This window comes from Cucurbita pepo, chromosome 17 (genome assembly GCF_057944985.1).
Source record: "Cucurbita pepo subsp. pepo isolate OVF chromosome 17, ASM5794498v1, whole genome shotgun sequence".
Taxonomy (NCBI): domain Eukaryota; kingdom Viridiplantae; phylum Streptophyta; class Magnoliopsida; order Cucurbitales; family Cucurbitaceae; genus Cucurbita; species Cucurbita pepo.
In genome coordinates, this window is record NC_141814.1 from 2676772 (window position 1) to 2702293 (window position 25522).

The window sequence follows — 25522 nt, forward strand, 5'->3', positions numbered from 1 at the left end:
AAACCTGATCTCATTAGAGTTCCTACAAACCTTAAACTAGGAAAAACGGGTTAAAATGACCATTTTGCCCCTCAGTGGTGACATTGACGACTTTTTTCTAATTTTTTTTATTGCTTTATTTATTTTTTTTTTTTTTTTTTAGATTTTTTAAAAGCATTTTTCTCTTCTACCTAATCTTGAACTTCGACCTCCGAAGCTCTCAACAAAGTCTCGAAAATTCGAATCCTAAAAGGAAAAATCGAGAAATTACTCTTCTCAGGACTTAGGTGTTACAGGTGACCATCGTAGCCCATCGTCATTAATCCTTAGTGACTTTACTTTGGCAACTATTCATGCTGGCGATCAATTCCAACGACCACCCTCGACAACTATCATCGATGAACAACTCCAATCATAACTCTGACACCTCCGACGAAAATATTTTTAAATATAAATGTGAATTTATTAGTTCATAGTGATAGTTGTAGTAGTTGGATATAAAAATGCTTTAGAGAAAATGTAAGCAAATATAATAGTATTTTAATTATAAACTATTTTTTTATTAAAAAAATGCTTAAAAAAAACAATAATGTTTTTGAAAAACATTTATATTAAAAATCATGCTCAATTTGGTGAATGAACAAAAGCACAAAAAAAAAAAAAAAAAAAAACAAAAAACAATACAAACAATTTTGTCTGTATTTACAAATTTATGGTTAAAATTAACAAGGCAAAACCAAATTCATAGACAAATTGATTTGTTTCTCCCTATTTTTGTTGCTTTTTGATTGAATTTGGGAGTCCCCAACAAAATCATACAGCGAAATTCATCATTGATCTGTTGTACTTTTCTGTAGAAGCCGCAATCGAGGTACCTACTTTTTGAAAGGGAACCTAGGATCGAAGCGACGACGAACAAATGCCATGGCCCTTCAAACAAATTGTCATCCACCGAGTTCGTTCTAGCGATCGATCGGTCCCAGAAGTCCCCATCATCGGTATCAATCGCTTCAATAATACTCGCTCTAAATTTTAAATTCCATTAGGAAAAATAATAGTTAATTATGAGAAGCTCGTGGAAACTTGGCATTTATCATGGTAGATGCTTGATTCCATTTGTGACATGGGCTTGACTGGCGTTGGCTGCGGCAGGTATACTTGCGTTTTCCACTCTCTTTCTCTCTGTTTATCTGTTGTTTATTTCCTTCTCTATTATTGTTGTTAATCTAAATGCAACTCGGCTGAAACCTTTCCCAGCTTGCGAAGATTTATCTTCCTTGGATGTCATCATCCCCCTATCTCTTGTCTCTATCTTAACTTCAATTTTTTTAATTTTTTTTTATGTATGAATGAGCATTTTAGTGATGATTTAGGGTTTTCCAGTTGATTTTCTGTGATGGGTTGTTGTGGTGCTTCTCTTTCTTGCAGGCTTTAGGCTGCTGATTGTTTAATGGTTTTGTTCTTTCACTTTATCATCCCCTTTCAGATGCTTGCCTTTGTTTGATTCATAAAATTTCTGGTTGTGTAAGGCTTATCACTCTGGAGTTCGAGAGAAACTCTCGGTGCTCTCTTCCAGTAGGTTTCTTTAGTATATCTGAGTTTCTTTTTGCAAATTCGAGTGTTCTGGGAAGAATTGGGAAGAACCCCAGGAAGTTTTAGACCCAGTTCCAGTTGAATTTCTTCATTTCTAGTCTTACTGTTAAGAACCCTTCTTTTGTTTGTTAAAAATTGTACTGTTTTTGGCATTCAAATACAGTTTTTCCTCTTTCTTTTTAAGTTCTTCTCTTAAACTGTCATTTTTAAATGTATTTGATTCTTATAACTTCATGTGTTCCTAGCCTCATTTTCTATGTCACTGGCCTGTTGTATTCCCGTCGCTGAAGGTGTCTACTGTATAGCATGTGCTCGTTGGTTGTGGTTGAAATTTCTCTATAATGCTGGCCATGAAAGTGAAAACTGGAGCCTGGCCACGACTGAGGAATTTGAACCTATTCCTCGCTATTGTCGATTAATTCTATCTGTCTATGAAGATGATCTCCGGAACCCACTTTGGGCTCCTCCAGGTGGCTATGGCATTAATCCTGATTGGGTACTACTAAGAAAGGATTATGAAGGAACTCTTGGTCGTGTTTCCCCATATATGATTTACGTTGATCACGATCACGGTGATGTCGTCTTGGGAGTTAGAGGGCTTAATTTGGCAAAAGAAAGTGATTATGCAGTCTTGCTAGATAACAAACTTGGGCAGACGAAGTTTTGTGGTGGGTATGTACACAATGGCCTTTTGAAGGCAGCTATATGGATCTTTGATGCAGAGTGTGAGGTTTTAAAGGAACTGGTTGAAAAGAATCCAGGTTACACTTTGACATTTGTTGGGCATTCCCTAGGGGCTGGAGTAGTGGCATTGTTGACGATAATTGCACTGCAGAAACAGGATAGATTGGGGAACATTCAGAGAAAGAGGATCAGATGCTTTGCTATTGCGCCTCCTCGGTGCATGTCGCTAAATTTGGCAGTGAGATATGCAGACGTGATCAATTCTGTAGTACTCCAGGTACAGTTATCAAATATGATTGCAATCAAACTTGTTTTCTCTGAATGTTTATAACTCATAGGTTTAAGATCTTGGAGATGGTATATTAAACAATTTTTTTTCTTTTTTTTTTTCGAGCTTCGTATAGAATTTAAACTAGATAGGTTCATGGTGGTTGAATTCAGTGAAGGCCACTTGGATACGTTGTACAGAACTCTGTACTGTGTAACACATCATATTCAAAGCTTTTCATCAGTGAAAATGTACTGTATGGTTGATATAAAATGATTGAAACGCGTCAATATTGGAAATGCTTACTGAACTTGTAAACACAATCTTATTTTTCTATAAGAAACATTTTTTTTTATAGTATGAAATTATAAGAGGGGATATGAAGCAACATAATTCATATCATATCTTTAATATTAAAAACAACATATGGGAGGGTATCTACCTTCTATGATATTTTCAGAGAAGCAAAGCTCAATGCTTGAAATTTCTGGACTATGGGTTGAAGATGTGTCGTTTGCTATGAAATGACGTCCCAAAAGAAGCATCGCTTTCATATGCTTGATGATGAACTTTGGATGTTGCATCTTACTTCTGCAGTATGCAGACATAAGATGATTGTGTGGTTTTGTTGACTATTTTTTCGAACACACGTTTAGTCTCTTGGAAGCAATAAATCTCTATTTATGCTTTACTCTTGGCATTAAATGATTATAGTCAATGTGCTTGATTGTGTTGTACCAGGATGATTTCTTACCTCGGACTACCACAGCTTTGGAAGATGTATTCAAATATCTTGTCTGGTACAATTACAATCTTGTTAGCACCTCTTTCTAAATTCTTTTAAAAATTCATGGACAAATTTTACATCTATGTTTCAACAAGCATGAATGGTAAATTGTCAGAAAAAAAATAAAAAATAAAAAAAAGATTCCATAGGCATTTGCTGAAGACTTCTTTCGTGTTAGTGAATTAAGCACTTTTGTTATATGCTAGATCTTTTACATCGTAATGATCGATTATCCTTGTCTGAACAGCCTACCATGTTTATTATGCGTGATGTGCTTGAAGGATACATGCACAATGGAGGAGAAGATGCTTAAAGATCCAAGACGCCTTTATGCACCTGGTCGTCTTTATCACATTGTTGAGCGAAAACCCTTTAGGTAAGAAAGGCTTTATTTAAGTTAAGGTAGTTCAAAGTTAGTTCAATTAGAAATGGTTCCTCACTTGGTGACATGATGATGCATTTTTTTACTAGATAGGGAACTCTCAGTTAAGTCATTTATTCTTTGCTCTTTTAGTTCCAACTGTTGATGGAGGTTGTTATTGAATGCATTGGGTGCTCATTAACGCTTTCTTAATAATCGTATTCAGAATGTTATTCAACTTCTTTGTAAAAAATTGTTTAGAGATGAAAAGCTAAAAAACCAAAGAATCTGATTGGGTGGATTTCCAGTTTGTTTTATGAATGCTAGGAGGGATCTGAAGGGGAGTTAATGTAATGGTTCGAGTTTTGAAGAGCCCGGGTAGTTAGAATTAGCAGGACTTGCCTTTCGTATTTCTGTTGTGGTAACAATGTTATGTGACGTAATAAAAAGAAGGGAAAAAGGTCGATAGACGCTTACCGAAGACCTTAGTGTGTTCAAACTTTCCTCAAGTCTGCTATCCTTTGTACTGTACTCTACGTTTCCCTTTTGTACTGTAACAGTGGGTGTTGCTCCATGATTGAGGAGGTCCTCTTGAACCCTCCTTCTCATGATAAAGGGGAAGAGTCCCGTGGCAGACTCGTTTTTTTTTTCCGCTATTTTGTGGGGCATTTTGCTTTAGAGGAATAGTAAAATCTTTAGAAAGTTCGAGAGGTCTTGTGGGCATCCGTTAATCGAACTTTTTCGTAACTACCAGTTTGGTCTCGTTCTTTTGGATTGGGGTCCGTTCTTCTAATTAGCTTTGAGGTTTGTTTTTTTGTAGGACCTTGTGCATCCTTCTCTCACTGAAAGCTTAGAGTTCTTTTCTTTTCTTTTTTTTGGCTGATCTTGTTAGATTTCTTTTAAAATATCATTGTCCATTTTCAGGATAGGAAGATTTCCTCCGGTTGTGAAGACAGCAGTGCCTGTAGATAAGAGGTTTGAGCACTTAGTCCTTTCTTGCAATGCTACTTCAGACCATGCTATCATATGGATCGAGAGAGAGTCTCAGAAGGCTCTTGATGTAAGTCATCTTTTGCCTCTTGCTTCATCAGTAAAACAAGATTATATTTTCTAGTTTAGATGGGGAATCGCTGGAAGTTCCCAACCACATTTTTATGATATGTTTGTGATCATGAAATTCACTTACGTATCAGTTAATATATTCGAGTCCTTAGTGCCAAAGTAATCGACATGGCCGAGCGTCTGCATGTGGCTATTTGACATCACATTAACGAGCTACATGTTGGACAGCTTGTCCATCCTTTTACCGCACAAGTATTTCTGATGATTCATTTAAGTTTTGGTAGGTTAATAGAATTTGCATCAGCTGAAATGGGTTGAAAAAAGTTAATGTCTTTTCCTTTCCCCAGATCATGTTGGAGAATGATAAAGCCTTGGAAATCCCAGTGCAGCAGAGGATGCAACGGCAGGCTTCGGTAGAACGAGGACATGGCGAAGAATACCAGGCAGCTCTCGAGCGAGCTGCTGCATTGGAAATCCCTGATGTAAACTTACCACCCTCCTATGGAACGTTCAATGAATTGGAAGAAGGTGAGAATTCTAGCCAATCAATCGAAGATGCATTGGTAGCATCATCGACGAAACGAAGGGATCGATGGGATAAATTCATAAATCAGTTTTTCGACGTGGATCAGTCTGGTAAAATGGTGTTCAAGAAATCTTAAGCCTTTCTGAATTATGAATTCTTAGGAGGAAGTAGAAGCTGCAAAGTTTCATTTTTCTTTTTTTTTTACTGTAAAAAGAAACAGAGATTTAGTAGATGCCTCATTTGTTCCTTGAATAGCACTGATAGAGTTTTTTTTTTTTTTTCCTTTTTCTTGGCTTTGATTTGCTTTGCTTCATTTGGTAAGCAAAAGCCTTAGTCTAGAAATGATGTTGTGGTAAAATGGATTGTTATCATTTATTATTTTATAATAGTGAATAAGATGTTGAGAATATTCTTGACATGTCCAAGAAAATGGCCTCTTGCATCCATAGTAAAAGGGTGATTATCATTAGTAATGCATAAAACACCATTTACAAGTGCTGTTCTGTCGATCAAATCATTGCAACAAATAACATCGATTACCCTGATCTGCAATGTGTTGACAACTTCCAATGTTTGTGGAGAGATTAATTGTACATCTTCTTGCTGGCTATACCTGGAGATCATGAACAGATTCTCCTGCATTTGCAAAGCAACAGTTCCAATTTATATGTTTTCTCTCTTATCAAGTCTATATCAACATGTTAGAATAGGATTTCGCAACGAGAAGAAGCGGACGAGAGCTTTACCGTGCATTCTCTTGACAAATCGTTCAAACTCCACGAGGTTATGTCTTTCCAAGAGAAGCGGAGTGAGCTTGTTATAGATAAAGGATGACAAATATCTCCCATCTGGATCGTCCAGGGGCTTGGCATTATCCAATATCTTGTTATAACCCACCCTGTCGAGGAAAGGAAGAGCGTTCTCACTTACAACTTCTACACCAACGTCCCGTGCAGCATACGTCACCTGGATTGTTGGAGAGCGATTTTGCGAAAGCAGAGAAAACATAGGGAGTGAAGAAGTGTCAAACAAGATTTGAAGTATGATTTCTCGTGGTAATATTTAGGTAGAAAATAAGGTATACGAGCGGTATTAGAAAATTTGAGTCAAATATCATGTTCTTACTTGCCAGACTACTGCCTCGGGATCAGACGACGTATTTGCGATGTTTTCTTGCTGATCTAACATGTGAAATCCAGCAGCAGTGAAGTTCAAAGAAGCAGAATGTTTCTTCAGCATTGCCATGATTTCAGCATAGCCATCACGATTGCAAGGGTTATAGAACCCAGCAGTCAATTCAGCCGCATGACTTGCTGTCTTGTACCACCAGTGAATACCTGAGAGCTGCTCAGCAATTAAAATGCAGTAGGTGTATTAAGCCAGCTACAGAAAACTCGAAATTTCGACCGGTTTCAACTTTTAAACAGAAGTCTACAATAGAATGTAACAAAAATACTTCAAAGAAACCTTATTGCCTACAAAGCTCACCTACCTTGGCAACAATGTGGGTTCCTTCAAAGGCTAACTTTGCCAGATAAAGTACTAGATCACCGTGATCTACTAAAACTTGGGAGTACCAATTAAGGAAGAATCGACCGTAGTAGCCATCATAATCACCACCATCACAAAAGAAACCTGTTTCATGTGGCCGAGAGCTATAGGAACCAGCATTATCTGGCCCTCTGGCCCAGAAGGAGTGTCCCCTTGCTTCTGCTGCTTTCCTCAAATATTTCAACAAATACTGATCATAACACTGAAATGAAGAAACTTTTAAAATCAGACTTGTTAACAAAAGGTTTAGGCTGAAGATGAGATATTAGTAGCAACAAAACGTAGAGGAAGTTCGGGGGGAAAGACACGACTTGTTACGTCAAAAAATGATTAGGGGGATCATTGTCAATTCCCAGAGTAAAAAAGCAATCTTTTTTTTTCTTTGGAACAGAAACAAATTTCATTGATGAATGTAATAATGGAAGGTGGATTACAAGAAAGCTTTCCAATTCAAAATGAAAATCGTTCCAAACAGTAAGTTTAACATTTAAGAAAGAATAAGAATCCACAAAATTGCAAATTTGAAGTTCTGATTGCAAGAAAATCTTATAACATTACATAGTGCAGCATATTACCTGGAATTCACCAATGCCGGGATATCTCCAGCCATGCTTAACAGGACAGGATGGAAATCTAAGCTCTCCACATGGTCCCAAACCGACTTCAATTGTCGTGATGACACCATCTTCGAAGAAATCATTAAATTCAACACGAAAGCTTCTCATGTAGTCAAAATAAACCTATATGTATTCACCAATGAAAAAAAAAGTTAACATTATGAAATTCGCCAATCCATGTAACGAGGAAAATTCGTAACGGATTTAATGTTTGGCAATAGAGGCTTTTGTTTCAATAAGAACACACACATGGCGCTGCCTCAACAGACACCAATGATAAAATAAGCATGCTAGGGAGGTAATGGATCAAGCCGGACTTAGTTGTTTGGTTTCAAGTATCCTCATGTTCAATTCATATCTTTACAATAAAACATGACCTCATAATAATCTTTTATTAAAGTTACCTCAAGACCTGTACGGCCTTTTAACACTCGCTCCTTATCGACTCCCCATGAGAGACATTCAGGATTGCGTCTTCCCTCCCTATCAGTAAAGAATATGTCAGGATTACTCCGACCAATTTCAGCTACCCAATGAGGTAGCGGAATACAAACATCATCACCAACATTGCCTCCACATTCATGAAATGATAGCACAACCTGAATTGTATAACCCAGATAAAAGATTTCAATTAACAAAAACTTTTAGAATATAATTCAGAAAACTACATATAAGATGCTGATGATTGAAAAGATGTTGATGTCTAATAATGCAGGTAGATTTTAAGTCTAAGATGACAGCAAGCAGGAATTCTAACAAAAGTTCAGTAGGAATTTTAACCAACCTCCTAAAAATTGGCTGAAACAAAAGTTCACCAAGTCAGTAGATATCAATACATCTCTTGGATGTTAAGCAAGACCAAGAAATTTATAATTTCTTTATGTTCAAAGATATCTACTTAGTCGAAGTGAAACTAAATTATTCAAACAAACTATACAAGGGGAAATAAATATGAGAGTTTGTAAGACTTCCCATCTTTGTAGCAAAATGCCTGTTTATGTGGAGAAGATAACTTACAAACTCGGCCAATAAATTTTCCTAGTGAAGACATTCCATACCAGAAAGCAACCTTCTATTGTAAACGAAGTTAACTTCACAAGAACAATTTAAGTATATGAGTTACAACTGCCAATTGCCTTCCAATTCATAAGTCTGACATGATGGCTTACCCAATTCATTTGTTGTGAGGGAATAGCTATCATAAAGATTTTCAACATTTTTCAATATCATGAAGCCGTCAAACTATGCCAAGGAAGAAACTGACAAGTACTATTACCAATTGCAGGTGTCCACCGAGGTGATTCAATGTGGGTGGAAGTTTTTATTTAAATAATGTCCCACCCTCCAATAGCTTATATCCTACATGCTAAGTATCATGCAAGAGCAAAAGATACACTCTCTGGTTTAAGGCTACATAACTAGAGACGACTCCAAAAAAGTTTGTAAATCAGTTTTTAAAAGTTATGTAATGCGTATTGTAATGTATTGTGAATTATAAAATTTTATCATAGACTTGAAAAATTAAAATTTTAAATTTCTCTACAGAGAACGTAACCAAGTATTTGAAAGTTTCTTTCTTTTTTCCCCCTAAAAGATTATTATAAAGAGAAGACTAAGAAAGATATGAGAATGAACGGTTGAGGATTGTTGAGAGGGAGTCCCACATTGGCTAATTTGGGGAACGATCATGGATTTATAAGTAAGGAATACATCTCCATTGGTATAAGGCCTTTAGGAGAAGCCCAAAGCAAAGTCATGAGAGCTTATTCTTAAAGTGGACAATATCATACCATTATGGGGAGTCGTGATTCCTCACATGAACTATGACCTGACCTTAACATTAGGAGACAAACATAACTATCATGAAAATGAAAGCAAGAGAGTCAAGGTGATATGAGACAATATCTTCACCTGTAATTTGAGCTTCAATTCATGCACCATCTGAAAAAGTCTCCTGTAGCCATTCCAATTATATTCCTGTGGAGAATGAGCTTCAACTATCCCCCACAGACAATCAACCATGACACCATCGATATTTACTGATTTCAGCAGCCTTAGCTGCTTTAGCAATCCATCTGGATCAACTAGCTCACACTTCATATTAATGACACCCAACTATCACCAAAAAAAGGGACATGTAAATAAGTAACTCCAAAATATAATGCATAGCAGCAGCAATCTCCAACAACGACCCCATTTTTGTCAACACCAAAAGATGCTTTCCAACAGAAGGCCGAATCGTAGAGTAACTCATGGGGAACAGAACTTTGAAGGGCACCTACCGGTAGCATCACATAAACTGGAATGTAAGCACTCCCAGCAAAGTCACGTTCGGGTAATTTTGGTGTCATTTCAACAATCTACAATGAACAATACATTATTTAATTTTCAATATATTGGTACAGAAAGCACTTGAAATAAGGAGTTCAAAGTACTAATTATCACTTTCTATGCTTTAAGTAGAATAATATGCTACGTGTTTTTTTATACTTGAAATCCTTAGATAAGGCGATTAAAATCAAGCGTGGAATAAGTCCGGTGTTTATTATGCATCATCCACCACCGTCGTGCCTCTACCACAGTGCATTCATAGTGAGGAATGAGAAATATCGATGTGATTAATCAGTGTCAAAGCACGAGCAAGAACGACAAGAACAAACCCGCATATGGACACAGAAACAACCAATTTGACTACCTGCATTCCATCTACAACATCAACTGAACTACTGATGAGAGGATGACTAGCTGACTGTTCTCCAGCATTTCCCACCAGGGATGAACTTTGACATCTAGCATTTGGGGAAGCATCATACGGTGGTGAATTAGGCATAAAAACACCTTTCATCCGACATGCATTGTTTTCCGGCAAGCTCTTAGAGCCACAACCGACTCCCCTAGTGGAGCTTGGTGGAGTTTGTCGAGAGGCCATATGGGAAGAAGATGAAGCTACTGCAGCAGAACCTCCATTAGCAGGTTTAGGGACCTGTAAAAGTTGAAGAAAAATGTTCCCATTTGGGTATTTCCTGATATCTGTTAGAGGTAATATACAAGGAATGTTGATGCACAAGTTTCACAATTAAGCTGGATGATGCTTATTTCATGAGTGAAATTTTCACTTATAGAGGAATGGCTACCTCGAGTAACAACTACCTGAGATCTTGAAGGAAACGTGGTTCCATCTGGAAGAACTACCCAACCAGCTTCTGTAGCCAGAGCTGCAATCACATCATTGATATCTGCCCTAACTCTAAGATTATAATTACCATGCCGCCGAAGACCTGCCAAGATCCTGGCAGTGATTGCCCTTCGATGCCGCTCTCTCAGTTTCGTTCTCTCTTTCTCTTCCAGCGGTCGACACCTACGGCCACCCCCAGGGGTGCCCAATTGTTCTTGCACATGGTGCTGTTCAAACTGGTTGTTGTTGCTACCACTCGACACCATTCCTCCATCATCCCCAACTATTAACGAAGTACGAACCCGCCTCTCCCCATCGTCTTCTTCACCATCCTCCTCTTTTACATCCATCTCCACATCTTCATCATCATCTTCCTCACTCGTGCCTATCATTTTTTGCATATTTGTTGCCATAATCACGTTGTTTCAAAATAATATACTGGAATTCCACTATTTCTCAATCTAGCAACAATTATTGTCCAGATAACGTGTTCCATATGGTACCACTACCACTATGCGCTTGGACTTCTCTACAAAGCTGGCAGGAAAAAGTACACTGCCAACAAAATCAAACAAGAAATTAACTATTACATGTCGAACTTCTAACATATAAACATCCAATAAAAATTCAAAACAATTTTAGAGTTTGAAGATTTCAAACTTTCAGTCAAGTTAGAACATTGAAATTCAACATATTACATCTTTAATGCATCAACGAGACAGAACAAGAAACTAGTTCAATTTTCATGGAACGTTGAAACATCATGCCTTGTTGGCTAGAAATATTCTGCTATTCATTTGATTTAAGACTACACAGTCCGAAAAGAATTCGATATCTATTCTATCATCCATAAACACCATGAAAAGTTAACTTCTGAAAACACAGATTGTATACAAGGGAGTCTGATTCGAGCGCATAAGTAGCTTAAACTTCTCGAGAATGAAAGCTGCAGTACTTACCTTAAGTACGTCACGTTTGATTTTCATCGCACAATCTCTACCAGCACCAGCAGAAGGCACGCATGTCTCCAAAGCCTGAAACCAACTGATTTCTTCACACATTTCAAATCTCAGTTCCGAATTCTGGAAGAACAATTAAACAGTAAAAACCAAAAAGAAAAGAAAAAAATCGGTATAAACACCTAAATCTCCAATAAAACCTAAAAATTTTCTGGCGGAAATGACGAAACCTTTCCAGCGAAAGGCAAGGTACTTCAGAATCGATTTGCCGTCAATCAGGCAGGGTCCGACCGGAGAAGAGTCAAGGAACATGGGTTCGATAGTCCACGGCGATTCACTGGTCCGGCGAGAAAGAGAGAGAGAGGGAGAGAGAGATTGATTCTCAAGCGTGCGAGCATGCGAGGAGGAAAGTCTTCGCACGCGCGCGCGTGTGGAGGTGTGGCACGAAGGAGGCGTGTAAGGGTATAAGCGTGAGAGGGGGATGGGGTGTGCCCCGTGTGGGTCACACGTGCTTTGAAGCGCGTTGGCTAAACTCCTATCTCCAACATGGGATTTTCATGTTTCTCCTTGCCTTCGAATACGCACAAATCGTGTGACGTGGACAAATTGCGTGAACCATGGATTTCTTTTCAAGGGATTTATTAAAATTTTTATTTTTATTTTATTATTTTAATATTTATTTCTACACTTTTAAAAATAAAATTATGTTTATTGATTGAATGTCTCTTTGAAAGTGACTTCGCCTCAATTTGATTTAATTATTTATTATTTTAAAAAAAAATTTACTTATAAATTGTTTACTCAACCATTCAAATATAAATAATTCTTTTTTATATAATAAGTCTTCTAAAAAAAATTATAAAAATAAATTAAGATAAAAAAAATCTCTGTCCACTCCCTCCCTCTTCTGTTTCATGAAATAAATAAATATTTTTTAAGTTAGAATTTTTCTTTTTTCTCTTCGTTAGTTGTGAATATATGCGTTGGAGTTGTGTCAAAAGGAAATGTCTAATCTAATTCTAGTCTTATCTCTTGATCGAATAGAATTGTCTTATCACATTGGTTATAAAGATTTATATTTCTTTTAAATAAATTTGAATGCATTATACCTAATTTGATTTTAAAGTGTACCCATTAAAAACTTAAATGTTTTCTTGAAACGTATGAATTTGCAACATGCATGCCTTCATCCTTCCACTTTGAAACTAACGTCGATATACATATGTAAACAAACTCGGATCAGTCTAGAATTTTAGAAACTCAAGTCATTACGTCTTTATTAACTAAAATTTGAAACAAATCATCAGAGCCTTAACTCTAGTTGTATAGTACAATAGAACTAAACTACAGAAAAAGAAAAACTACTATCACAAACTCAAACTTCACGTTAAAACCACTTTATATCCCAAATAAAACTTCACACCTCAAGACTAAAACACCTCATAAATTTAATGAAATGCATTTAACTTGCACCACACACTTAAATTTTTATTTATATATCTCTTTTATTCAATTAAATAAATTAAACTTTTTATTTTTTTATTGTTAAAAAAAAAAAAAAAAGACAAAAGATTCTCCTAACGTAAGTAAATAAATAAATAAAGTAGATTCTTCCTTGTTTTTTTTTTTCAATAAAATAAAATAATTAAACTAAATTTTACTTATTTTTTTTAATAAAGTAAATAAATAAATAAACTTTACAAAAATAAAAAGATAATATAATAAGAAATTTTGTTGTAGTAAAATCGGTTAGGATACTTGCTCTCACACTCGTTCAGGTCCCGACAAAAGAATTTGAATTTTCGTTTATTATTATTATTTTTATTTTGAAAAAGAACCGTGTTGTCTCGACAATGCCTTGTAAATCTACCTAAGAAAAAAAAAATCATAGCAACCGATTAATGGGAAATTTCGTTGTAGTCTAGTGGGTTAGGATACTCGGCTCTCACCCGAGAAACCTGGGTTCAAGTCCCGGCAACGGAATTTGAATTTTTTGTTTATCATTATTATTATTTTTCTTTTGAAAAGAAACCGCGCGAGGTCTCGGCAGTGCCTTGTAAATCTACCTTGGAAAAATAAAAAAAATAAAATCATAACGACCGATCCATGGGCAATTCCGTTGTAGTCTAGTTGGTTAGGATACTCGGCTCTCACCCGAGAGACTCGGGTTCAAGTCCCGGCAACGGAATTTGAATTTTTCGTTTGTCATTATCATTATTTTTCTTTTGAAAAGGAACCGCGTGAGGTCTCGGCAGTGCCTTGTAAATCTACCTTGGAAAAATAAAAAAAATAAAATCATAACGACCGATCGATGGGCAGTTCTGTTGTAGTCTAGTTGGTTAGGATACTCGGCTCTCACCCGAGAGACTCGGGTTCAAGTCCCGGCAATGGAATTTCAATTTTTCGTTTATCATTATCATTAATTTTCTTTTGAAAAGGAACCGCGCGAGGTCTCGGCAGCGCCTTGTAAATCTACCTTGGAAAAATAAAAAAAATAAAATCATAACGATCGATCGATGGGTAGTTCCGTTGTAGTCTAGTTGGTTAGGATACTCGGCTCTCACCCGACAGACCATGTCGGGTTCAAGTCCCGGCAACGGAATTTGAATTTTTCGCTTTATCATTATCATTATTTTTCTTTTGAAAAGGAACCGCGCGAGGTCTCGGCAGTGCCTTGTAAATCTACCTTGGAAAAATAAAAAAAATAAAATCATAACGACCAATCGATGGGCAGTTCTGTTGTAGTCTAGTTGGTTAGGATACTCGGCTCTCACCCGAGAGACCCGGGTTCAAGTCCCGGCAACGGAATTTGAATTTTTCGTTTATCATTATTTTTCTTTTGAAAAGGAACCGCGCGAGGTCTCGGCGGTGCCTTGTAAATCTACCTTGGAAAAATAAAAAAAATAAAATCATAACGACCAATCGATGGGCAGTTCTGTTGTAGTCTAGTTGGTTAGGATACTCGGCTCTCACCCGAGAGACCCGGGTTCAAGTTCCGGCAACGGAATTTCAATTTTTCGTTTATCATTATCATTAATTTTCTTTTGAAAAGGAACCGCGCGAGGTCTCGGCAGCGCCTTGTAAATCTACCTTGGAAAAATAAAAAAAATAAAATCATAACGACCAATCGATGGGCAGTTCTGTTGTAGTCTAGTTGGTTAGGATACTCGGCTCTCACCCGAGAGACCCGGGTTCAAGTCCCGGCAACGGAATTTCAATTTTTCGTTTATCATTATCATTAATTTTCTTTTGAAAAGGAACCGCGCGAGGTCTCGGCAGCGCCTTGTAAATCTACCTTGGAAAAATAAAAAAAATAAAATCATAACGACCGATCGATGGGCAGTTCCGTTGTAGTCTAGTTGGTTAGGATACTCGACTCTCACCCGACAGACCCGGGTTCAAGTCCCGGCAACGGAATTTGAATTTTTCGTTTATCATTATTTTTCTTTTGAAAAGGAACCGCGCGAGGTCTCGGCGGTGCCTTGTAAATCTACCTTGGAAAAATAAAAAAAAATAAAATCATAACGACCAATCGATGGGCAGTTCCGTTGTAGTCTACTTGGTTAGGATACTCGGCTCTCACCCGAGAGACCCGGGTTCAAGTCCTGGCAACGAAATTTGAATTTTTCGCTTTATCATTATCATTATTTTTCTTTTGAAAAGGAACCGCGCGAGGTCTCGGCGGCTTGTAAATCTACCTTGGAAAAATAAAAAAAATAAAATCATAACGACCGATCGATGGGCAGTTCTGTTGTAGTCTAGTTGGTTAGGATACTCGGCTCTCACCCGACAGACCCGGGTTCAAGTCCCGGCAACGAAATTTGAATTTTTCGCTTTATCATTATGATTATTTTTATTTTGAAAAGGAACCGCGCGAGGTCTCGGGAGTGCCTTGTAAATCTACCTTGGAAAAATAAAAAAAATAAAATCATAACGACCAATCGATGGGCAGTTCCGTTGTAGTCTAGTTGGTTAGGATACTCGGCTCTCACCCGAGAGACTCGGGTTCAAGTCCCGGCAACGGAATTTGAATTTTTCGTTTATCATTATTTTTCTTTTGAAAAGGAACCGCGCGAGGTCTCGGCAGTGCCTTGTAAATCTACCTTGGAAAAATAAAAAAAATAAAATCATAACGACCGATCGATGGGCAGTTCCGTTGTAGTCTAGTTGGTTAGGATACTCGGCTCTCACCCGAGAGACCCGGGTTCAAGTCTCGGCAACGGAATTTGAATTTTTCGCTTTATCATTATCATTATTTTTCTTTTGAAAAGGAACCGCGCGAGGTCTCGGCAGTGCCTTGTAAATCTACCTTGGAAAAATAAAAAAAATAAAATCATAACGACCGATCGATGGGCAGTTCTGTTGTAGTCTAGTTGGTTAGGATACTCGGCTCTCACTCGAGAGACTCGGGTTCAAGTCCCGGCAACGGAATTTCAATTTTTCGTTTATCATTATCATTATTTTTCTTTTGAAAAGGAACCGCGCGAGGTCTCGGCAGTGCCTTGTAAATCTACCTTGGAAAAATAAAATCATAACGACCGATCGATGGGTAGTTCCGTTGTAGTCTAGTTGGTTAGGATACTCGGCTCTCACCCGAGAGACCCCGGGTTCAAGTCCCGGCAACGGAATTTCGAACGTTTATCATTATCATTATTTTTCTTTTGAAAAGGAACCGCGCGAGGTCTCGGCAGTGCCTTGTAAATCTACCTTGGAAAAATAAAAAAAATAAAATCATAACGACTGATCGATGGGCAGTTCCGTTGTAGTCTAGTTGGTTAGGATACTCGGCTCTCACTCGAGAGACCCGGGTTCAAGTCCCGGCAACGGAATTTCGAACGTTTATCATTATCATTATTTTTCTTTTGAAAAGGAACCGCGCGAGGTCTCGGCAGTGCCTTGTAAATCTACCTTGGAAAAATAAAAAAAATAAAATCATAACGACCAATCGATGGACAGTTCCATTGTAGTCTAGTTGGTTAGGATACTCGGCTCTCACCCGAGAGACCCGGGTTCAAGTCCCGGCAACGGAATTTGAATTTTTCGTTTATCATTATTTTTCTTTTGAAAAGGAACCGCGCGAGGTTTCGGCAGTGCCTTGTAAATCTACCTTGGAAAAATAAAAAAAATAAAATCATAACGACCGATCGATGGGCAGTTCCGTTGTAGTCTAGTTGGTTAGGATACTCGGCTCTCACCCGAGACACCCGGGTTCAAGTCTCGGCAACGGAATTTGAATTTTTCGCTTTATCATTATCATTATTTTTCTTTTGAAAAGGAACCGCGCGAGGTCTCGGCAGTGCCTTGTAAATCTACCTTGGAAAAATAAAAAAAATAAAATCATAACGACCAATCGATGGACAGTTCTGTTGTAGTCTAGTTGGTTAGGATACTCGACTCTCACTCGAGAGACCCGGGTTCAAGTCCCGGCAACGGAATTTCAATTTTTCGTTTATAATTATCATTATTTTTCTTTTGAAAAGTAACCGCGCGAGGTCTCGGCAGTGCCTTGTAAATCTACCTTGGAAAAATAAAATCATAACGACCGATCAATGAGCAGTTCCGTTGTAGTCTAGTTGGTTAGGATACTCGGCTCTCACCCGAGAGACCCGGGTTCAAGTCCCGGCAACGGAATTTCAATTTTTCGTTTATCATTATCATTATTATTTTTCTTTTGAAAAGGAATCGCGCGAGGTCTCGACAGTGCCTTGTAAATCTACCTTGGAACCGATCGACGGGCAATTCCGTTGTAGTCTAATTGGTTAGGATACTCGGCTCTCACCCGAGAGACCCGGGTTCAAGTCCCGGCAACGGAATTTGAATTTTTCGTTTATCATTATCATTATTTTTCTTTTGAAAAGGAACCGCGCGAGGTCTCGACAGTGCCTTGTAAATCTACCTTGGAAAAATAAAAAAAATAAAATCATAACGACCGATCGATGGGCAGTTCCGTTGTAGTCTAGTTGGTTAGGATACTCGGCTCTCACCCGAGAGACCCGGGTTTAAGTCCCGGCAACGGAATTTGAATTTTTCGCTTTATCATTATCATTATTTTTCTTTTGAAAAGGAACCGCGCGAGGTCTCGGCAGTGCCTTGTAAATCTACCTTGGAAAAATAAAAAAAATAAAATCATAACGACCGATCAATGGGCAGTTCTATTGTAGTCTAGTTGGTTAGGATACTCGGCTCTCACCCGAGAGACTCGGGTTCAAGTCCCGACAACGGAATTTCAATTTTTCGTTTATAATTATCATTATTTTTCTTTTGAAAAGGAACCGCGCGAGGTCTCGGCAGTGCCTTGTAAATCTACCTTGGAAAAATAAAATCATAACGACCGATCGATGGGTAGTTCCGTTGTAGTCTAGTTGGTTAGGATACTCGGTTCTCACCCGAGAGACCCGGGTTCAAGTCCCGGCAACGGAATTTCGAACGTTTATCATTATCATTATTTTTCTTTTGAAAAGGAACCGCGCGAGGTCTCGGCAGTGCCTTGTAAATCTACCTTGGAAAAATAAAAAAAATAAAATCATAACGACTGATCGATGGGCAGTTCCGTTGTAGTCTAGTTGGTTAGGATACTCGGCTCTCACTCGAGAGACCCGGGTTCAAGTCCCGGCAACGGAATTTCGAACGTTTATCATTATCATTATTTTTCTTTTGAAAAGGAACCGCGCGAGGTCTCGGCAGTGCCTTGTAAATCTACCTTGGAAAAATAAAAAAAATAAAATCATAACGACCAATCGATGGGCAGTTCCATTGTAGTCTAGTTGGTTAGGATACTCGGCTCTCACCCGAGAGACCCGGGTTCAAGTCCCGGCAACGGAATTTGAATTTTTCGTTTATCATTATTTTTCTTTTGAAAAGGAACCGCGCGAGGTTTCGGCAGTGCCTTGTAAATCTACCTTGGAAAAATAAAAAAAATAAAATCATAACGACCGATCGATGGGCAGTTCCGTTGTAGTCTAGTTGGTTAGGATACTCGGCTCTCACCCGAGACACCCGGGTTCAAGTCTCGGCAACGGAATTTGAATTTTTCGCTTTATCATTATCATTATTTTTCTTTTGAAAAGGAACCGCGCGAGGTCTCGGCAGTGCCTTGTAAATCTACCTTGGAAAAATAAAAAAAATAAAATCATAACGACCAATCGATGGGCAGTTCCGTTGTAGTCTAGTTGGTTAGGATACTCGGCTCTCACTCGAGAGACCCGGGTTCAAGTCCCGGCAACGGAATTTCAATTTTTCGTTTATAATTATCATTATTTTTCTTTTGAAAAGGAACCGCGCGAGGTCTCGGCAGTGCCTTGTAAATCTACCTTAGAAAAATAAAATCATAACGACCGATCGATGGGCAGTTCCGTTGTAGTCTAGTTGGTTAGGATACTCGGCTCTCACCCGAGAGACCCGGGTTCAAGTCCCGGCAACGGAATTTCAATTTTTCGTTTATCATTATCATTATTATTTTTCTTTTGAAAAGGAATCGCGCGAGGTCTCGACAGTGCCTTGTAAATCTACCTTGGAACCGATCGACGGGCAATTCCGTTGTAGTCTAATTGGTTAGGATACTCGGCTCTCACCCGAGAGACCCGGGTTCAAGTCCCGACAACGGAATTTGAATTCTTCGTTTATCATTATCATTATTTTTCTTTTGAACAGGAACCGCGTGAGGTCTCGACAGAGCCTTGTAAATCTACCTTGGAAAAATAAAAAAAATAAAATCATAACGACCGATCGATGGGCAGTTCCGTTGTAGTCTAGTTGGTTAGGATACTCGGCTCTCACCCGAGAGACCCGGGTTTAAGTCCCGGCAACGGAATTTGAATTTTTCGTTTATCATTATCATTATTTTTCTTTTGAAAATGAACCGCGCGAGGTCTCGGCAGCGCCTTGTAAATCTACCTTGGAAAAATAAAAAAAATAAAATCATAACGACCGATCGATGGGTAGTTCCGTTGTAGTCTAGTTGGTTAGGATACTCGACTCTCACCCGAGAGACCCGGGTTCAAGTCCCGGCAACGGAATTTCAATTTTTCGTTTATCATTATCATTATTTTTCTTTTGAAAAGGAACCGCGCGAGGTCTCTGCAGTGCCTTGTAAATCTACCTTGGAAAAATAAAATCATAACGACCGATCGATGGGTAGTTCCGTTGTAGTCTAGTTGGTTAGGATACTCGGCTCTCACCTGAGAGACCCGGGTTCAAGTCCCGGCAACGGAATTTGAATTTTTCGTTTATCACTATCATTATTTTTCTTTTGAAAAGGAACCGCGCTGGAAAATAAAAAAAATAAAATCATAAAGACCAATCGATGGGCAATTCCGTTGTAGTCTAGTTGGTTAGGATACTCGGCTCTCACTCGAGAGACCCGGGTTCAAGTCCCGGCAATGGAATTTGAATTTTTCGTTTATCATTATCATTATTTTTCTTTTGAAAAGGAACCGCGCGAGGTCTCGGCAATGCCTTGTAAATCTACCTTGGAAAAATAAAAAAAATAAAATCATAACGACCGATCGATGGTTAATTCTGTTGTAGTCTAGTTGGTTAGGATGCTCAGCTCTCACCCGAGAGACCCGAGTTCAAGTCCCGGCAACGAAATTTAATTTTTCGTTTATCATTATCATTATTTTTCTTTTGAAAAGGAACCGCGCGAGGTCTCGACAGTGCCTTGTAAATCTACCTTGGAACCGATCAACGGGCAATTCTGTTGTAGTCTAATTGGTTAGGATACTCGGCTCTCACCCGAGAGACCCGGGTTCAAGTCCCGCCAACGGAATTTGAATTTTTCGTTTGTCATTATCATTATTTTTCTTTTGAAAAGGAACCGCGTGAGGTCTCGGCAGCGCCTTGTAAATCTACCTTGGAAAAATAAAAAAAATAAAATCATAACGACCGATCGATGGGCAGTTCTGTTGTAGTCTAGTTGGTTAGGATACTCGGCTCTCACCCTAGAGACTCGGGTTCAAGTCCCGGCAATGGAATTTCAATTTTTCGTTTATCATTATCATTAATTTTCTTTTGAAAAGGAACCGCGCGAGGTCTCGGCAGCGCCTTGTAAATCTACCTTGGAAAAATAAAAAAAATAAAATCATAACGACCGATCGATGGGCAGTTCTGTTGTAGTCTAGTTGGTTAGGATACTCGGCTCTCACCCGACAGACCCGGGTTCAAGTCCCGGCAACGGAATTTGAATTTTTCGCTTTATCATTATCATTATTTTTCTTTTCAAAAGGAACCGCACGAGGTCTCGGCAGTGCCTTGTAAATCTACCTTGGAAAAATAAAAAAAATAAAATCATAACGACCAATCGATGGGCAGTTCCGTTGTAGTCTAGTTGGTTAGGATACTCGGCTCTCACCCGAGAGACCCGGGTTCAAGTCCTGGCAACGAGATTTGAATTTTTCGCTTTATCATTATCATTATTTTTCTTTTGGAAAGGAACCGCGCGAGGTCTCGGCAGTGGCTTGTAAATCTACCTTGGAAAAATAAAAAAAATAAAATCATAACGACCGATCGATGGGCAGTTCCGTTGTAGTCTAGTTGGTTAGGATACTCGGCTCTCACCCGACAGACCCGGGTTCAAGTCCCGGCAACGGAATTTGAATTTTTCGCTTTATCATTATCATTATTTTTCTTTTGAAAAGGAACCGCGCGAGGTCTCGGCAGTGCCTTGTAAATCTACCTTGGAAAAATAAAAAAAATAAAATCATAACGACCAATCGATGGGCAGTTCCGTTGTAGTCTAGTTGGTTAGGATACTCGGCTCTCACCCGAGAGACCCGGGTTCAAGTCCCGGCAACGGAATTTCAATTTTTCGTTTATCATTATTTTTCTTTTGAAAAGGAACCGCGCGAGGTCTCGGCGGTGCCTTGTAAATCTACCTTGGAAAAATAAAAAAAATAAAATCATAACGACCAATCGATGGGCAGTTCCGTTGTAGTCTAGTTGGTTAGGATACTCGGCTCTCACCCGAGAGACCCGGGTTCAAGTCCCGGCAACGGAATTTGAATTTTTCGTTTATCATTATCATTATTTTTCTTTTGAAAAGGAACCGCGCGAGGTCTCGGCAGTGCCTTGTAAATCTACCTTGGAAAAATAAAAAAAATCAAATCATAACGACCGATCGATGGGTTGTTCCGTTGTAGTCTAGCTGGTTAGGATACTCGGCTCTCACCCGAGAGACCCGGGTTCAAGTCCCGGCAACGGAATTTGAATTTTTCGTTTATCATTATTTTTCTTTTGAAAAGGAACCGCGCGAGGTCTCGGCGGTGCCTTGTAAATCTACCTTGGAAAAAAAAAAAAAAAAAAATCATAACGACCAATCGATGGGCAGTTCTGTTGTAGTATAGTTGGTTAGGATACTCGGCTCTCACCCGAGAGACCCGGGTTCAAGTCCTGGCAACGAAATTTGAATTTTTCGTTTATCATTATCATTATTTTTCTTTTGAAAAGGAACCGCGCGAGGTCTCGACAGTGCCTTGTAAATCTACCTTGGAACCGATCAACGGGCAATTCCGTTGTAGTCTAATTTGTTAGGATACTCGGCTCTCACCCGAGAGACTCGGGTTCAAGTCCCGGCAACGGAATTTAAATTTTTCGTTTGTCATTATCATTATTTTTCTTTTGAAAAGGAACCGCGTGAGGTCTCGGCAGTGCCTTGTAAATCTACCTTGGAAAAATAAAAAAAATAAAATCATAACGACCGATCGATGGGCAGTTCTGTTGTAGTCTAGTTGGTTAGGATACTCGGCTCTCACCCTAGAGACTCGGGTTCAAGTCCCGGCAATGGAATTTCAATTTTTCGTTTATCATTATCATTAATTTTCTTTTGAAAAGGAACCGCGCGAGGTCTCGGCAGCGCCTTGTAAATCTACCTTGGAAAAATAAAAAAAATAAAATCATAACGACCGATCGATGGGCAGTTCTGTTGTAGTCTAGTTGGTTAGGATACTCGGCTCTCACCCGACAGACCCGGGTTCAAGTCCCGGCAACGGAATTTGAATTTTTCGCTTTATCATTATCATTATTTTTCTTTTCAAAAGGAACCGCACGAGGTCTCGGCAGTGCCTTGTAAATCTACCTTGGAAAAATAAAAAAAATAAAATCATAACGACCAATCGATGGGCAGTTCCGTTGTAGTCTAGTTGGTTAGGATACTCGGCTCTCACCCGAGAGACCCGGGTTCAAGTCCCGGCAACGGAATTTGAATTTTTCGTTTATCATTATTTTTCTTTTGAAAAGGAACCGCGCGAGGTCTCGGCGGTGCCTTGTAAATCTACCTTGGAAAAATAAAAAAAATAAAATCATAACGACCAATCGATGGGCAGTTCCGTTGTAGTCTAGTTGGTTAGGATACTCGGCTCTCACCCGAGAGACCCGGGTTCAAGTCCCGGCAACGGAATTTGAATTTTTCGTTTATCATTATCATTATTTTTCTTTTGAAAAGGAACCGCGTGAGGTCTCGGCAGTGCCTTGTAAATCTACCTTGGAAAAATAAAAAAAATAAAATCATAACGACCGATCGATGGGCAGTTCCGTTGTAGTCTAGTTGGTTAGGATACTCGGCTCTCACCCGAGAGACCCGGGTTCAAGTCCCGGCAACGGAATTTGAATTTTTCGTTTATCATTATTTTTCTTTTGAAAAGGAACCGCGCGAGGTCTCGGCGGTGCCTTGTAAATCTACCTTGGAAAAATAAAAAAAATAAAATCATAACGACCAATCGATGGGCAGTTCTGTTGTAGTCTAGTTGGTTAGGATACTCGGCTCTCACCCGAGAGACCCGGGTTCAAGTCCCGGCAACGGAATTTGAATTTTTCGTTTATCATTATCATTATTTTTCTTTTGAAAAGGAACCGCGCGAGGTCTCGGCAGCGCCTTGTAAATCTATCTTGGAAAAATAAAAAAAATAAAATCATAACGACCGATCGATGGGCAGTTCCGTTGTAGTCTAGTTGGTTAGGATACTCGGCTCTCACCCGAGAGACCCGGGTTTAAGTCCCGGCAACGAAATTTGAATTTTTCGTTTATCATTATCATTATTTTTCTTTTGAAAAGGAACCGCGCGAGGTCTCGGCAGTGCCTTGTAAATCTACCTTGGAAAAATAAAATCATAACGACCGATCGATGGGTAGTTCCGTTGTAGTCTAGTTGGTTAGGATACTCGGCTCTCACCCGAGAGACCCGGGTTTCAAGTCCCGGCAACGGAATTTCAAACGTTTATCATTATCATTATTTTTCTTTTGAAAAGGAACCGCGCGAGGTCTCGGCAGTGCCTTGTAAATCTACCTTGGAAAAATAAAAAAAATAAAATCATAACGACCGATCGATGGGCAGTTCCGTTGTAGTCTAGTTGGTTAGGATACTCGGCTCTCACCCGAGAGACCCGGGTTTAAGTCCCGGCAACGAAATTTGAATTTTTCGTTTATCATTATCATTATTTTTCTTTTGAAAAGGAACCGCGCGAGGTCTCGGCAGTGCCTTGTAAATCTACCTTGGAAAAATAAAATCATAACGACCGATCGATGGGTAGTTCCGTTGTAGTCTAGTTGGTTAGGATACTCGGCTCTCACCCGAGAGACCCGGGTTTCAAGTCCCGGCAACGGAATTTCAAACGTTTATCATTATCATTATTTTTCTTTTGAAAAGGAACCGCGCGAGGTCTCGGCAGTGCCTTGTAAATCTACCTTGGAAAAATAAAAAAAATAAAATCATAACGATCGATCGATGGGCAGTTCCGTTGTAGTCTAGTTGGTTAGGATACTCGGCTCTCACCCGAGAGACCCGGGTTCAAGTCCCGGCAACGGAATTTGAATTTTTCGTTTATCACTATCATTATTTTTCTTTTGAAAAGGAACCGCGCTGGAAAATAAAAAAAATAAAATCATAACGACCAATCGATGGGCAATTCTGTTGTAGTCTAGTTGGTTAGGATACTCGACTCTCAGACGACAGACCCGGGTTCAAGTCCCGGCAATGGAATTTGAATTTTTCGTTTATCATTATCATTATTTTTCTTTTGAAAAGGAACCGCGCGAGGTCTCGGCAGTGCCTTGTAAATCTACCTTGGAAAAATAAAAAAAATAAAATCATAACGACCGATCGATGGGCAATTCTGTTGTAGTTTAGTTGGTTAGGATACTCAGCTCTCACCCGAGAGACCCAAGTTCAAGTCCCGGCAACGAAATTTAATTTTTCGTTTATCATTATCATTATTTTTCTTTTGAAAAGGAACCGCGCGAAGTCTCGATAGTGCCTTGTAAATCTACCTTGGAACCGATCATCGGGCAATTCCGTTGTAGTCTAATTGGTTAGGATACTCGGCTCTCACCCGAGAGACCCGGGTTCAAGTCCCGGCAACGGAATTTGAATTTTTTGTTTGTCATTATCATTATTTTTCTTTTGAAAAGGAACCGCGTGAGGTCTCGGCAGTGCCTTGTAAATCTACCTTGGAAAAATAAAAAAAATAAAATCATAACGACCGATCGATGGGCAGTTCTGTTGTAGTCTAGTTGGTTAGGATACTCGGCTCTCACTCGAGAGACTCGGGTTCAAGTCCCGGCAATGGAATTTCAATTTTTCGTTTATCATTATCATTAATTTTCTTTTGAAAATGAACCGCGCGAGGTCTCGGCAGCGCCTTGTAAATCTACCTTGGAAAAATAAAAAAAATAAAATCATAACGACCGATCGATGGGCAGTTCCGTTGTAGTCTAGTTGGTTAGGATACTCGGCTCTCACCCGAGAGACCCGGGTTCAAGACCCGGCAACGGAATTTCAATTTTTCGTTTATCATTATCATTAATTTTCTTTTGAAAAGGAACCGCGCGAGGTCTCGGCAGCGCCTTGTAAATCTATCTTGGAAAAATAAAAAAAATAAAATCATAACGACCGATCGATGGGCAGTTCTGTTATAGTCTAGTTGGTTAGGATACTCGGCTCTCACCCGATAGACCCGGGTTCAAGTCCTGG

At 39.1% G+C, this 25522-nt stretch overlaps 2 protein-coding genes and 57 non-coding genes across 74 annotated transcripts; 58 read left to right on the forward strand and 1 right to left on the reverse strand.

The window, feature by feature from the left end:
- Nucleotides 1–711: 711 nt before the first annotated feature.
- Nucleotides 712–5669, forward strand: LOC111778567 (uncharacterized). Of its 3 annotated transcripts, none has more exons than XM_023658475.2 (6): nt 712–1131; nt 1408–2533; nt 3266–3324; nt 3559–3687; nt 4597–4732; nt 5082–5669. In XM_023658475.2, exons 2-6 carry the CDS (start codon nt 1829–1831, stop codon nt 5394–5396), a joined length of 1344 nt encoding a protein of 447 aa, XP_023514243.1. In that variant the 5' UTR covers nt 712–1131; nt 1408–1828; the 3' UTR covers nt 5397–5669. The 3 variants fall into 3 exon arrangements, with proteins under 3 accessions (XP_023514243.1, XP_023514244.1, XP_023514242.1); XM_023658476.2 differs by having other exon boundaries at nt 1818–2533; XM_023658474.2 differs by having other exon boundaries at nt 712–2533.
- Nucleotides 5670–5695: 26 nt separating this feature from the next.
- On the reverse strand, nt 5696–12016 carry LOC111778565 (beta-amylase 7). Of its 14 annotated transcripts, none has more exons than XM_087119030.1 (13): nt 11745–12014; nt 11563–11654; nt 11107–11158; nt 10579–10988; nt 10124–10411; nt 9711–9788; nt 9340–9543; nt 7833–8027; nt 7387–7551; nt 6749–7013; nt 6386–6597; nt 6007–6226; nt 5696–5896 (listed from the first exon to the last, which is right to left on the reverse strand). In XM_087119030.1, exons 1-13 carry the CDS (start codon nt 11872–11874, stop codon nt 5868–5870), a joined length of 2340 nt encoding a protein of 779 aa, XP_086975156.1. In that variant the 5' UTR covers nt 11875–12014; the 3' UTR covers nt 5696–5867. The 14 variants fall into 14 exon arrangements, with proteins under 14 accessions (XP_086975156.1, XP_086975157.1, XP_086975155.1 ...); XM_087119031.1 differs by having other exon boundaries at nt 6386–6604; nt 6753–7013; nt 11763–12012; XM_087119029.1 differs by having other exon boundaries at nt 6386–6604; nt 6753–7013; nt 11745–12012.
- A 1456-nt stretch (nt 12017–13472) lies between these two features.
- Nucleotides 13473–13545, forward strand: TRNAE-CUC (transfer RNA glutamic acid (anticodon CUC)). Its single transcript has one exon. It is a non-coding gene; the product is annotated as a tRNA-Glu (tRNA).
- A 132-nt stretch (nt 13546–13677) lies between these two features.
- TRNAE-CUC (transfer RNA glutamic acid (anticodon CUC)) lies at nt 13678–13750 on the forward strand. Its single transcript has one exon. It is a non-coding gene; the product is annotated as a tRNA-Glu (tRNA).
- A 132-nt stretch (nt 13751–13882) lies between these two features.
- On the forward strand, nt 13883–13955 carry TRNAE-CUC (transfer RNA glutamic acid (anticodon CUC)). Its single transcript has one exon. It is a non-coding gene; the product is annotated as a tRNA-Glu (tRNA).
- Nucleotides 13956–14297: 342 nt separating this feature from the next.
- Nucleotides 14298–14370, forward strand: TRNAE-CUC (transfer RNA glutamic acid (anticodon CUC)). Its single transcript has one exon. It is a non-coding gene; the product is annotated as a tRNA-Glu (tRNA).
- A 126-nt stretch (nt 14371–14496) lies between these two features.
- On the forward strand, nt 14497–14569 carry TRNAE-CUC (transfer RNA glutamic acid (anticodon CUC)). Its single transcript has one exon. It is a non-coding gene; the product is annotated as a tRNA-Glu (tRNA).
- A 132-nt stretch (nt 14570–14701) lies between these two features.
- Nucleotides 14702–14774, forward strand: TRNAE-CUC (transfer RNA glutamic acid (anticodon CUC)). Its single transcript has one exon. It is a non-coding gene; the product is annotated as a tRNA-Glu (tRNA).
- A 132-nt stretch (nt 14775–14906) lies between these two features.
- TRNAE-CUC (transfer RNA glutamic acid (anticodon CUC)) lies at nt 14907–14979 on the forward strand. Its single transcript has one exon. It is a non-coding gene; the product is annotated as a tRNA-Glu (tRNA).
- Nucleotides 14980–15106: 127 nt separating this feature from the next.
- On the forward strand, nt 15107–15179 carry TRNAE-CUC (transfer RNA glutamic acid (anticodon CUC)). Its single transcript has one exon. It is a non-coding gene; the product is annotated as a tRNA-Glu (tRNA).
- Nucleotides 15180–15309: 130 nt separating this feature from the next.
- Nucleotides 15310–15382, forward strand: TRNAE-CUC (transfer RNA glutamic acid (anticodon CUC)). The gene has a single exon. It is a non-coding gene; the product is annotated as a tRNA-Glu (tRNA).
- Nucleotides 15383–15515: 133 nt separating this feature from the next.
- Nucleotides 15516–15588, forward strand: TRNAE-CUC (transfer RNA glutamic acid (anticodon CUC)). Its single transcript has one exon. It is a non-coding gene; the product is annotated as a tRNA-Glu (tRNA).
- A 126-nt stretch (nt 15589–15714) lies between these two features.
- Nucleotides 15715–15787, forward strand: TRNAE-CUC (transfer RNA glutamic acid (anticodon CUC)). Its single transcript has one exon. It is a non-coding gene; the product is annotated as a tRNA-Glu (tRNA).
- Nucleotides 15788–15920: 133 nt separating this feature from the next.
- On the forward strand, nt 15921–15993 carry TRNAE-CUC (transfer RNA glutamic acid (anticodon CUC)). The gene has a single exon. It is a non-coding gene; the product is annotated as a tRNA-Glu (tRNA).
- Nucleotides 15994–16116: 123 nt separating this feature from the next.
- Nucleotides 16117–16190, forward strand: TRNAE-CUC (transfer RNA glutamic acid (anticodon CUC)). Its single transcript has one exon. It is a non-coding gene; the product is annotated as a tRNA-Glu (tRNA).
- Nucleotides 16191–16318: 128 nt separating this feature from the next.
- TRNAE-CUC (transfer RNA glutamic acid (anticodon CUC)) lies at nt 16319–16391 on the forward strand. The gene has a single exon. It is a non-coding gene; the product is annotated as a tRNA-Glu (tRNA).
- Nucleotides 16392–16519: 128 nt separating this feature from the next.
- On the forward strand, nt 16520–16592 carry TRNAE-CUC (transfer RNA glutamic acid (anticodon CUC)). The gene has a single exon. It is a non-coding gene; the product is annotated as a tRNA-Glu (tRNA).
- Nucleotides 16593–16718: 126 nt separating this feature from the next.
- TRNAE-CUC (transfer RNA glutamic acid (anticodon CUC)) lies at nt 16719–16791 on the forward strand. Its single transcript has one exon. It is a non-coding gene; the product is annotated as a tRNA-Glu (tRNA).
- A 133-nt stretch (nt 16792–16924) lies between these two features.
- TRNAE-CUC (transfer RNA glutamic acid (anticodon CUC)) lies at nt 16925–16997 on the forward strand. Its single transcript has one exon. It is a non-coding gene; the product is annotated as a tRNA-Glu (tRNA).
- A 123-nt stretch (nt 16998–17120) lies between these two features.
- TRNAE-CUC (transfer RNA glutamic acid (anticodon CUC)) lies at nt 17121–17193 on the forward strand. The gene has a single exon. It is a non-coding gene; the product is annotated as a tRNA-Glu (tRNA).
- A 109-nt stretch (nt 17194–17302) lies between these two features.
- Nucleotides 17303–17375, forward strand: TRNAE-CUC (transfer RNA glutamic acid (anticodon CUC)). The gene has a single exon. It is a non-coding gene; the product is annotated as a tRNA-Glu (tRNA).
- Nucleotides 17376–17507: 132 nt separating this feature from the next.
- Nucleotides 17508–17580, forward strand: TRNAE-CUC (transfer RNA glutamic acid (anticodon CUC)). The gene has a single exon. It is a non-coding gene; the product is annotated as a tRNA-Glu (tRNA).
- A 133-nt stretch (nt 17581–17713) lies between these two features.
- Nucleotides 17714–17786, forward strand: TRNAE-CUC (transfer RNA glutamic acid (anticodon CUC)). Its single transcript has one exon. It is a non-coding gene; the product is annotated as a tRNA-Glu (tRNA).
- Nucleotides 17787–17909: 123 nt separating this feature from the next.
- Nucleotides 17910–17982, forward strand: TRNAE-CUC (transfer RNA glutamic acid (anticodon CUC)). Its single transcript has one exon. It is a non-coding gene; the product is annotated as a tRNA-Glu (tRNA).
- A 128-nt stretch (nt 17983–18110) lies between these two features.
- TRNAE-CUC (transfer RNA glutamic acid (anticodon CUC)) lies at nt 18111–18183 on the forward strand. The gene has a single exon. It is a non-coding gene; the product is annotated as a tRNA-Glu (tRNA).
- Nucleotides 18184–18311: 128 nt separating this feature from the next.
- Nucleotides 18312–18384, forward strand: TRNAE-CUC (transfer RNA glutamic acid (anticodon CUC)). The gene has a single exon. It is a non-coding gene; the product is annotated as a tRNA-Glu (tRNA).
- A 126-nt stretch (nt 18385–18510) lies between these two features.
- On the forward strand, nt 18511–18583 carry TRNAE-CUC (transfer RNA glutamic acid (anticodon CUC)). Its single transcript has one exon. It is a non-coding gene; the product is annotated as a tRNA-Glu (tRNA).
- Nucleotides 18584–18716: 133 nt separating this feature from the next.
- On the forward strand, nt 18717–18789 carry TRNAE-CUC (transfer RNA glutamic acid (anticodon CUC)). Its single transcript has one exon. It is a non-coding gene; the product is annotated as a tRNA-Glu (tRNA).
- A 123-nt stretch (nt 18790–18912) lies between these two features.
- TRNAE-CUC (transfer RNA glutamic acid (anticodon CUC)) lies at nt 18913–18985 on the forward strand. Its single transcript has one exon. It is a non-coding gene; the product is annotated as a tRNA-Glu (tRNA).
- Nucleotides 18986–19094: 109 nt separating this feature from the next.
- Nucleotides 19095–19167, forward strand: TRNAE-CUC (transfer RNA glutamic acid (anticodon CUC)). The gene has a single exon. It is a non-coding gene; the product is annotated as a tRNA-Glu (tRNA).
- Nucleotides 19168–19299: 132 nt separating this feature from the next.
- Nucleotides 19300–19372, forward strand: TRNAE-CUC (transfer RNA glutamic acid (anticodon CUC)). The gene has a single exon. It is a non-coding gene; the product is annotated as a tRNA-Glu (tRNA).
- A 132-nt stretch (nt 19373–19504) lies between these two features.
- TRNAE-CUC (transfer RNA glutamic acid (anticodon CUC)) lies at nt 19505–19577 on the forward strand. Its single transcript has one exon. It is a non-coding gene; the product is annotated as a tRNA-Glu (tRNA).
- Nucleotides 19578–19700: 123 nt separating this feature from the next.
- Nucleotides 19701–19773, forward strand: TRNAE-CUC (transfer RNA glutamic acid (anticodon CUC)). Its single transcript has one exon. It is a non-coding gene; the product is annotated as a tRNA-Glu (tRNA).
- A 100-nt stretch (nt 19774–19873) lies between these two features.
- On the forward strand, nt 19874–19946 carry TRNAE-CUC (transfer RNA glutamic acid (anticodon CUC)). Its single transcript has one exon. It is a non-coding gene; the product is annotated as a tRNA-Glu (tRNA).
- A 132-nt stretch (nt 19947–20078) lies between these two features.
- TRNAE-CUC (transfer RNA glutamic acid (anticodon CUC)) lies at nt 20079–20151 on the forward strand. The gene has a single exon. It is a non-coding gene; the product is annotated as a tRNA-Glu (tRNA).
- A 105-nt stretch (nt 20152–20256) lies between these two features.
- On the forward strand, nt 20257–20329 carry TRNAE-CUC (transfer RNA glutamic acid (anticodon CUC)). The gene has a single exon. It is a non-coding gene; the product is annotated as a tRNA-Glu (tRNA).
- A 132-nt stretch (nt 20330–20461) lies between these two features.
- Nucleotides 20462–20534, forward strand: TRNAE-CUC (transfer RNA glutamic acid (anticodon CUC)). The gene has a single exon. It is a non-coding gene; the product is annotated as a tRNA-Glu (tRNA).
- A 132-nt stretch (nt 20535–20666) lies between these two features.
- Nucleotides 20667–20739, forward strand: TRNAE-CUC (transfer RNA glutamic acid (anticodon CUC)). Its single transcript has one exon. It is a non-coding gene; the product is annotated as a tRNA-Glu (tRNA).
- Nucleotides 20740–20872: 133 nt separating this feature from the next.
- Nucleotides 20873–20946, forward strand: TRNAE-CUC (transfer RNA glutamic acid (anticodon CUC)). The gene has a single exon. It is a non-coding gene; the product is annotated as a tRNA-Glu (tRNA).
- Nucleotides 20947–21078: 132 nt separating this feature from the next.
- On the forward strand, nt 21079–21151 carry TRNAE-CUC (transfer RNA glutamic acid (anticodon CUC)). Its single transcript has one exon. It is a non-coding gene; the product is annotated as a tRNA-Glu (tRNA).
- Nucleotides 21152–21284: 133 nt separating this feature from the next.
- TRNAE-CUC (transfer RNA glutamic acid (anticodon CUC)) lies at nt 21285–21357 on the forward strand. The gene has a single exon. It is a non-coding gene; the product is annotated as a tRNA-Glu (tRNA).
- A 126-nt stretch (nt 21358–21483) lies between these two features.
- On the forward strand, nt 21484–21556 carry TRNAE-CUC (transfer RNA glutamic acid (anticodon CUC)). The gene has a single exon. It is a non-coding gene; the product is annotated as a tRNA-Glu (tRNA).
- Nucleotides 21557–21688: 132 nt separating this feature from the next.
- On the forward strand, nt 21689–21761 carry TRNAE-CUC (transfer RNA glutamic acid (anticodon CUC)). The gene has a single exon. It is a non-coding gene; the product is annotated as a tRNA-Glu (tRNA).
- Nucleotides 21762–21887: 126 nt separating this feature from the next.
- Nucleotides 21888–21960, forward strand: TRNAE-CUC (transfer RNA glutamic acid (anticodon CUC)). The gene has a single exon. It is a non-coding gene; the product is annotated as a tRNA-Glu (tRNA).
- A 106-nt stretch (nt 21961–22066) lies between these two features.
- TRNAE-CUC (transfer RNA glutamic acid (anticodon CUC)) lies at nt 22067–22139 on the forward strand. Its single transcript has one exon. It is a non-coding gene; the product is annotated as a tRNA-Glu (tRNA).
- Nucleotides 22140–22271: 132 nt separating this feature from the next.
- TRNAE-CUC (transfer RNA glutamic acid (anticodon CUC)) lies at nt 22272–22344 on the forward strand. The gene has a single exon. It is a non-coding gene; the product is annotated as a tRNA-Glu (tRNA).
- A 132-nt stretch (nt 22345–22476) lies between these two features.
- TRNAE-CUC (transfer RNA glutamic acid (anticodon CUC)) lies at nt 22477–22549 on the forward strand. The gene has a single exon. It is a non-coding gene; the product is annotated as a tRNA-Glu (tRNA).
- Nucleotides 22550–22682: 133 nt separating this feature from the next.
- Nucleotides 22683–22755, forward strand: TRNAE-CUC (transfer RNA glutamic acid (anticodon CUC)). The gene has a single exon. It is a non-coding gene; the product is annotated as a tRNA-Glu (tRNA).
- A 126-nt stretch (nt 22756–22881) lies between these two features.
- Nucleotides 22882–22954, forward strand: TRNAE-CUC (transfer RNA glutamic acid (anticodon CUC)). The gene has a single exon. It is a non-coding gene; the product is annotated as a tRNA-Glu (tRNA).
- Nucleotides 22955–23086: 132 nt separating this feature from the next.
- Nucleotides 23087–23159, forward strand: TRNAE-CUC (transfer RNA glutamic acid (anticodon CUC)). The gene has a single exon. It is a non-coding gene; the product is annotated as a tRNA-Glu (tRNA).
- Nucleotides 23160–23285: 126 nt separating this feature from the next.
- Nucleotides 23286–23358, forward strand: TRNAE-CUC (transfer RNA glutamic acid (anticodon CUC)). Its single transcript has one exon. It is a non-coding gene; the product is annotated as a tRNA-Glu (tRNA).
- Nucleotides 23359–23490: 132 nt separating this feature from the next.
- Nucleotides 23491–23563, forward strand: TRNAE-CUC (transfer RNA glutamic acid (anticodon CUC)). The gene has a single exon. It is a non-coding gene; the product is annotated as a tRNA-Glu (tRNA).
- A 123-nt stretch (nt 23564–23686) lies between these two features.
- Nucleotides 23687–23760, forward strand: TRNAE-CUC (transfer RNA glutamic acid (anticodon CUC)). The gene has a single exon. It is a non-coding gene; the product is annotated as a tRNA-Glu (tRNA).
- A 128-nt stretch (nt 23761–23888) lies between these two features.
- On the forward strand, nt 23889–23961 carry TRNAE-CUC (transfer RNA glutamic acid (anticodon CUC)). The gene has a single exon. It is a non-coding gene; the product is annotated as a tRNA-Glu (tRNA).
- A 123-nt stretch (nt 23962–24084) lies between these two features.
- TRNAE-CUC (transfer RNA glutamic acid (anticodon CUC)) lies at nt 24085–24158 on the forward strand. Its single transcript has one exon. It is a non-coding gene; the product is annotated as a tRNA-Glu (tRNA).
- A 128-nt stretch (nt 24159–24286) lies between these two features.
- TRNAE-CUC (transfer RNA glutamic acid (anticodon CUC)) lies at nt 24287–24359 on the forward strand. The gene has a single exon. It is a non-coding gene; the product is annotated as a tRNA-Glu (tRNA).
- Nucleotides 24360–24842: 483 nt separating this feature from the next.
- On the forward strand, nt 24843–24915 carry TRNAE-CUC (transfer RNA glutamic acid (anticodon CUC)). Its single transcript has one exon. It is a non-coding gene; the product is annotated as a tRNA-Glu (tRNA).
- Nucleotides 24916–25047: 132 nt separating this feature from the next.
- Nucleotides 25048–25120, forward strand: TRNAE-CUC (transfer RNA glutamic acid (anticodon CUC)). The gene has a single exon. It is a non-coding gene; the product is annotated as a tRNA-Glu (tRNA).
- A 132-nt stretch (nt 25121–25252) lies between these two features.
- Nucleotides 25253–25325, forward strand: TRNAE-CUC (transfer RNA glutamic acid (anticodon CUC)). The gene has a single exon. It is a non-coding gene; the product is annotated as a tRNA-Glu (tRNA).
- The last annotated feature ends 197 nt before the right edge of the window (nt 25326–25522 follow it).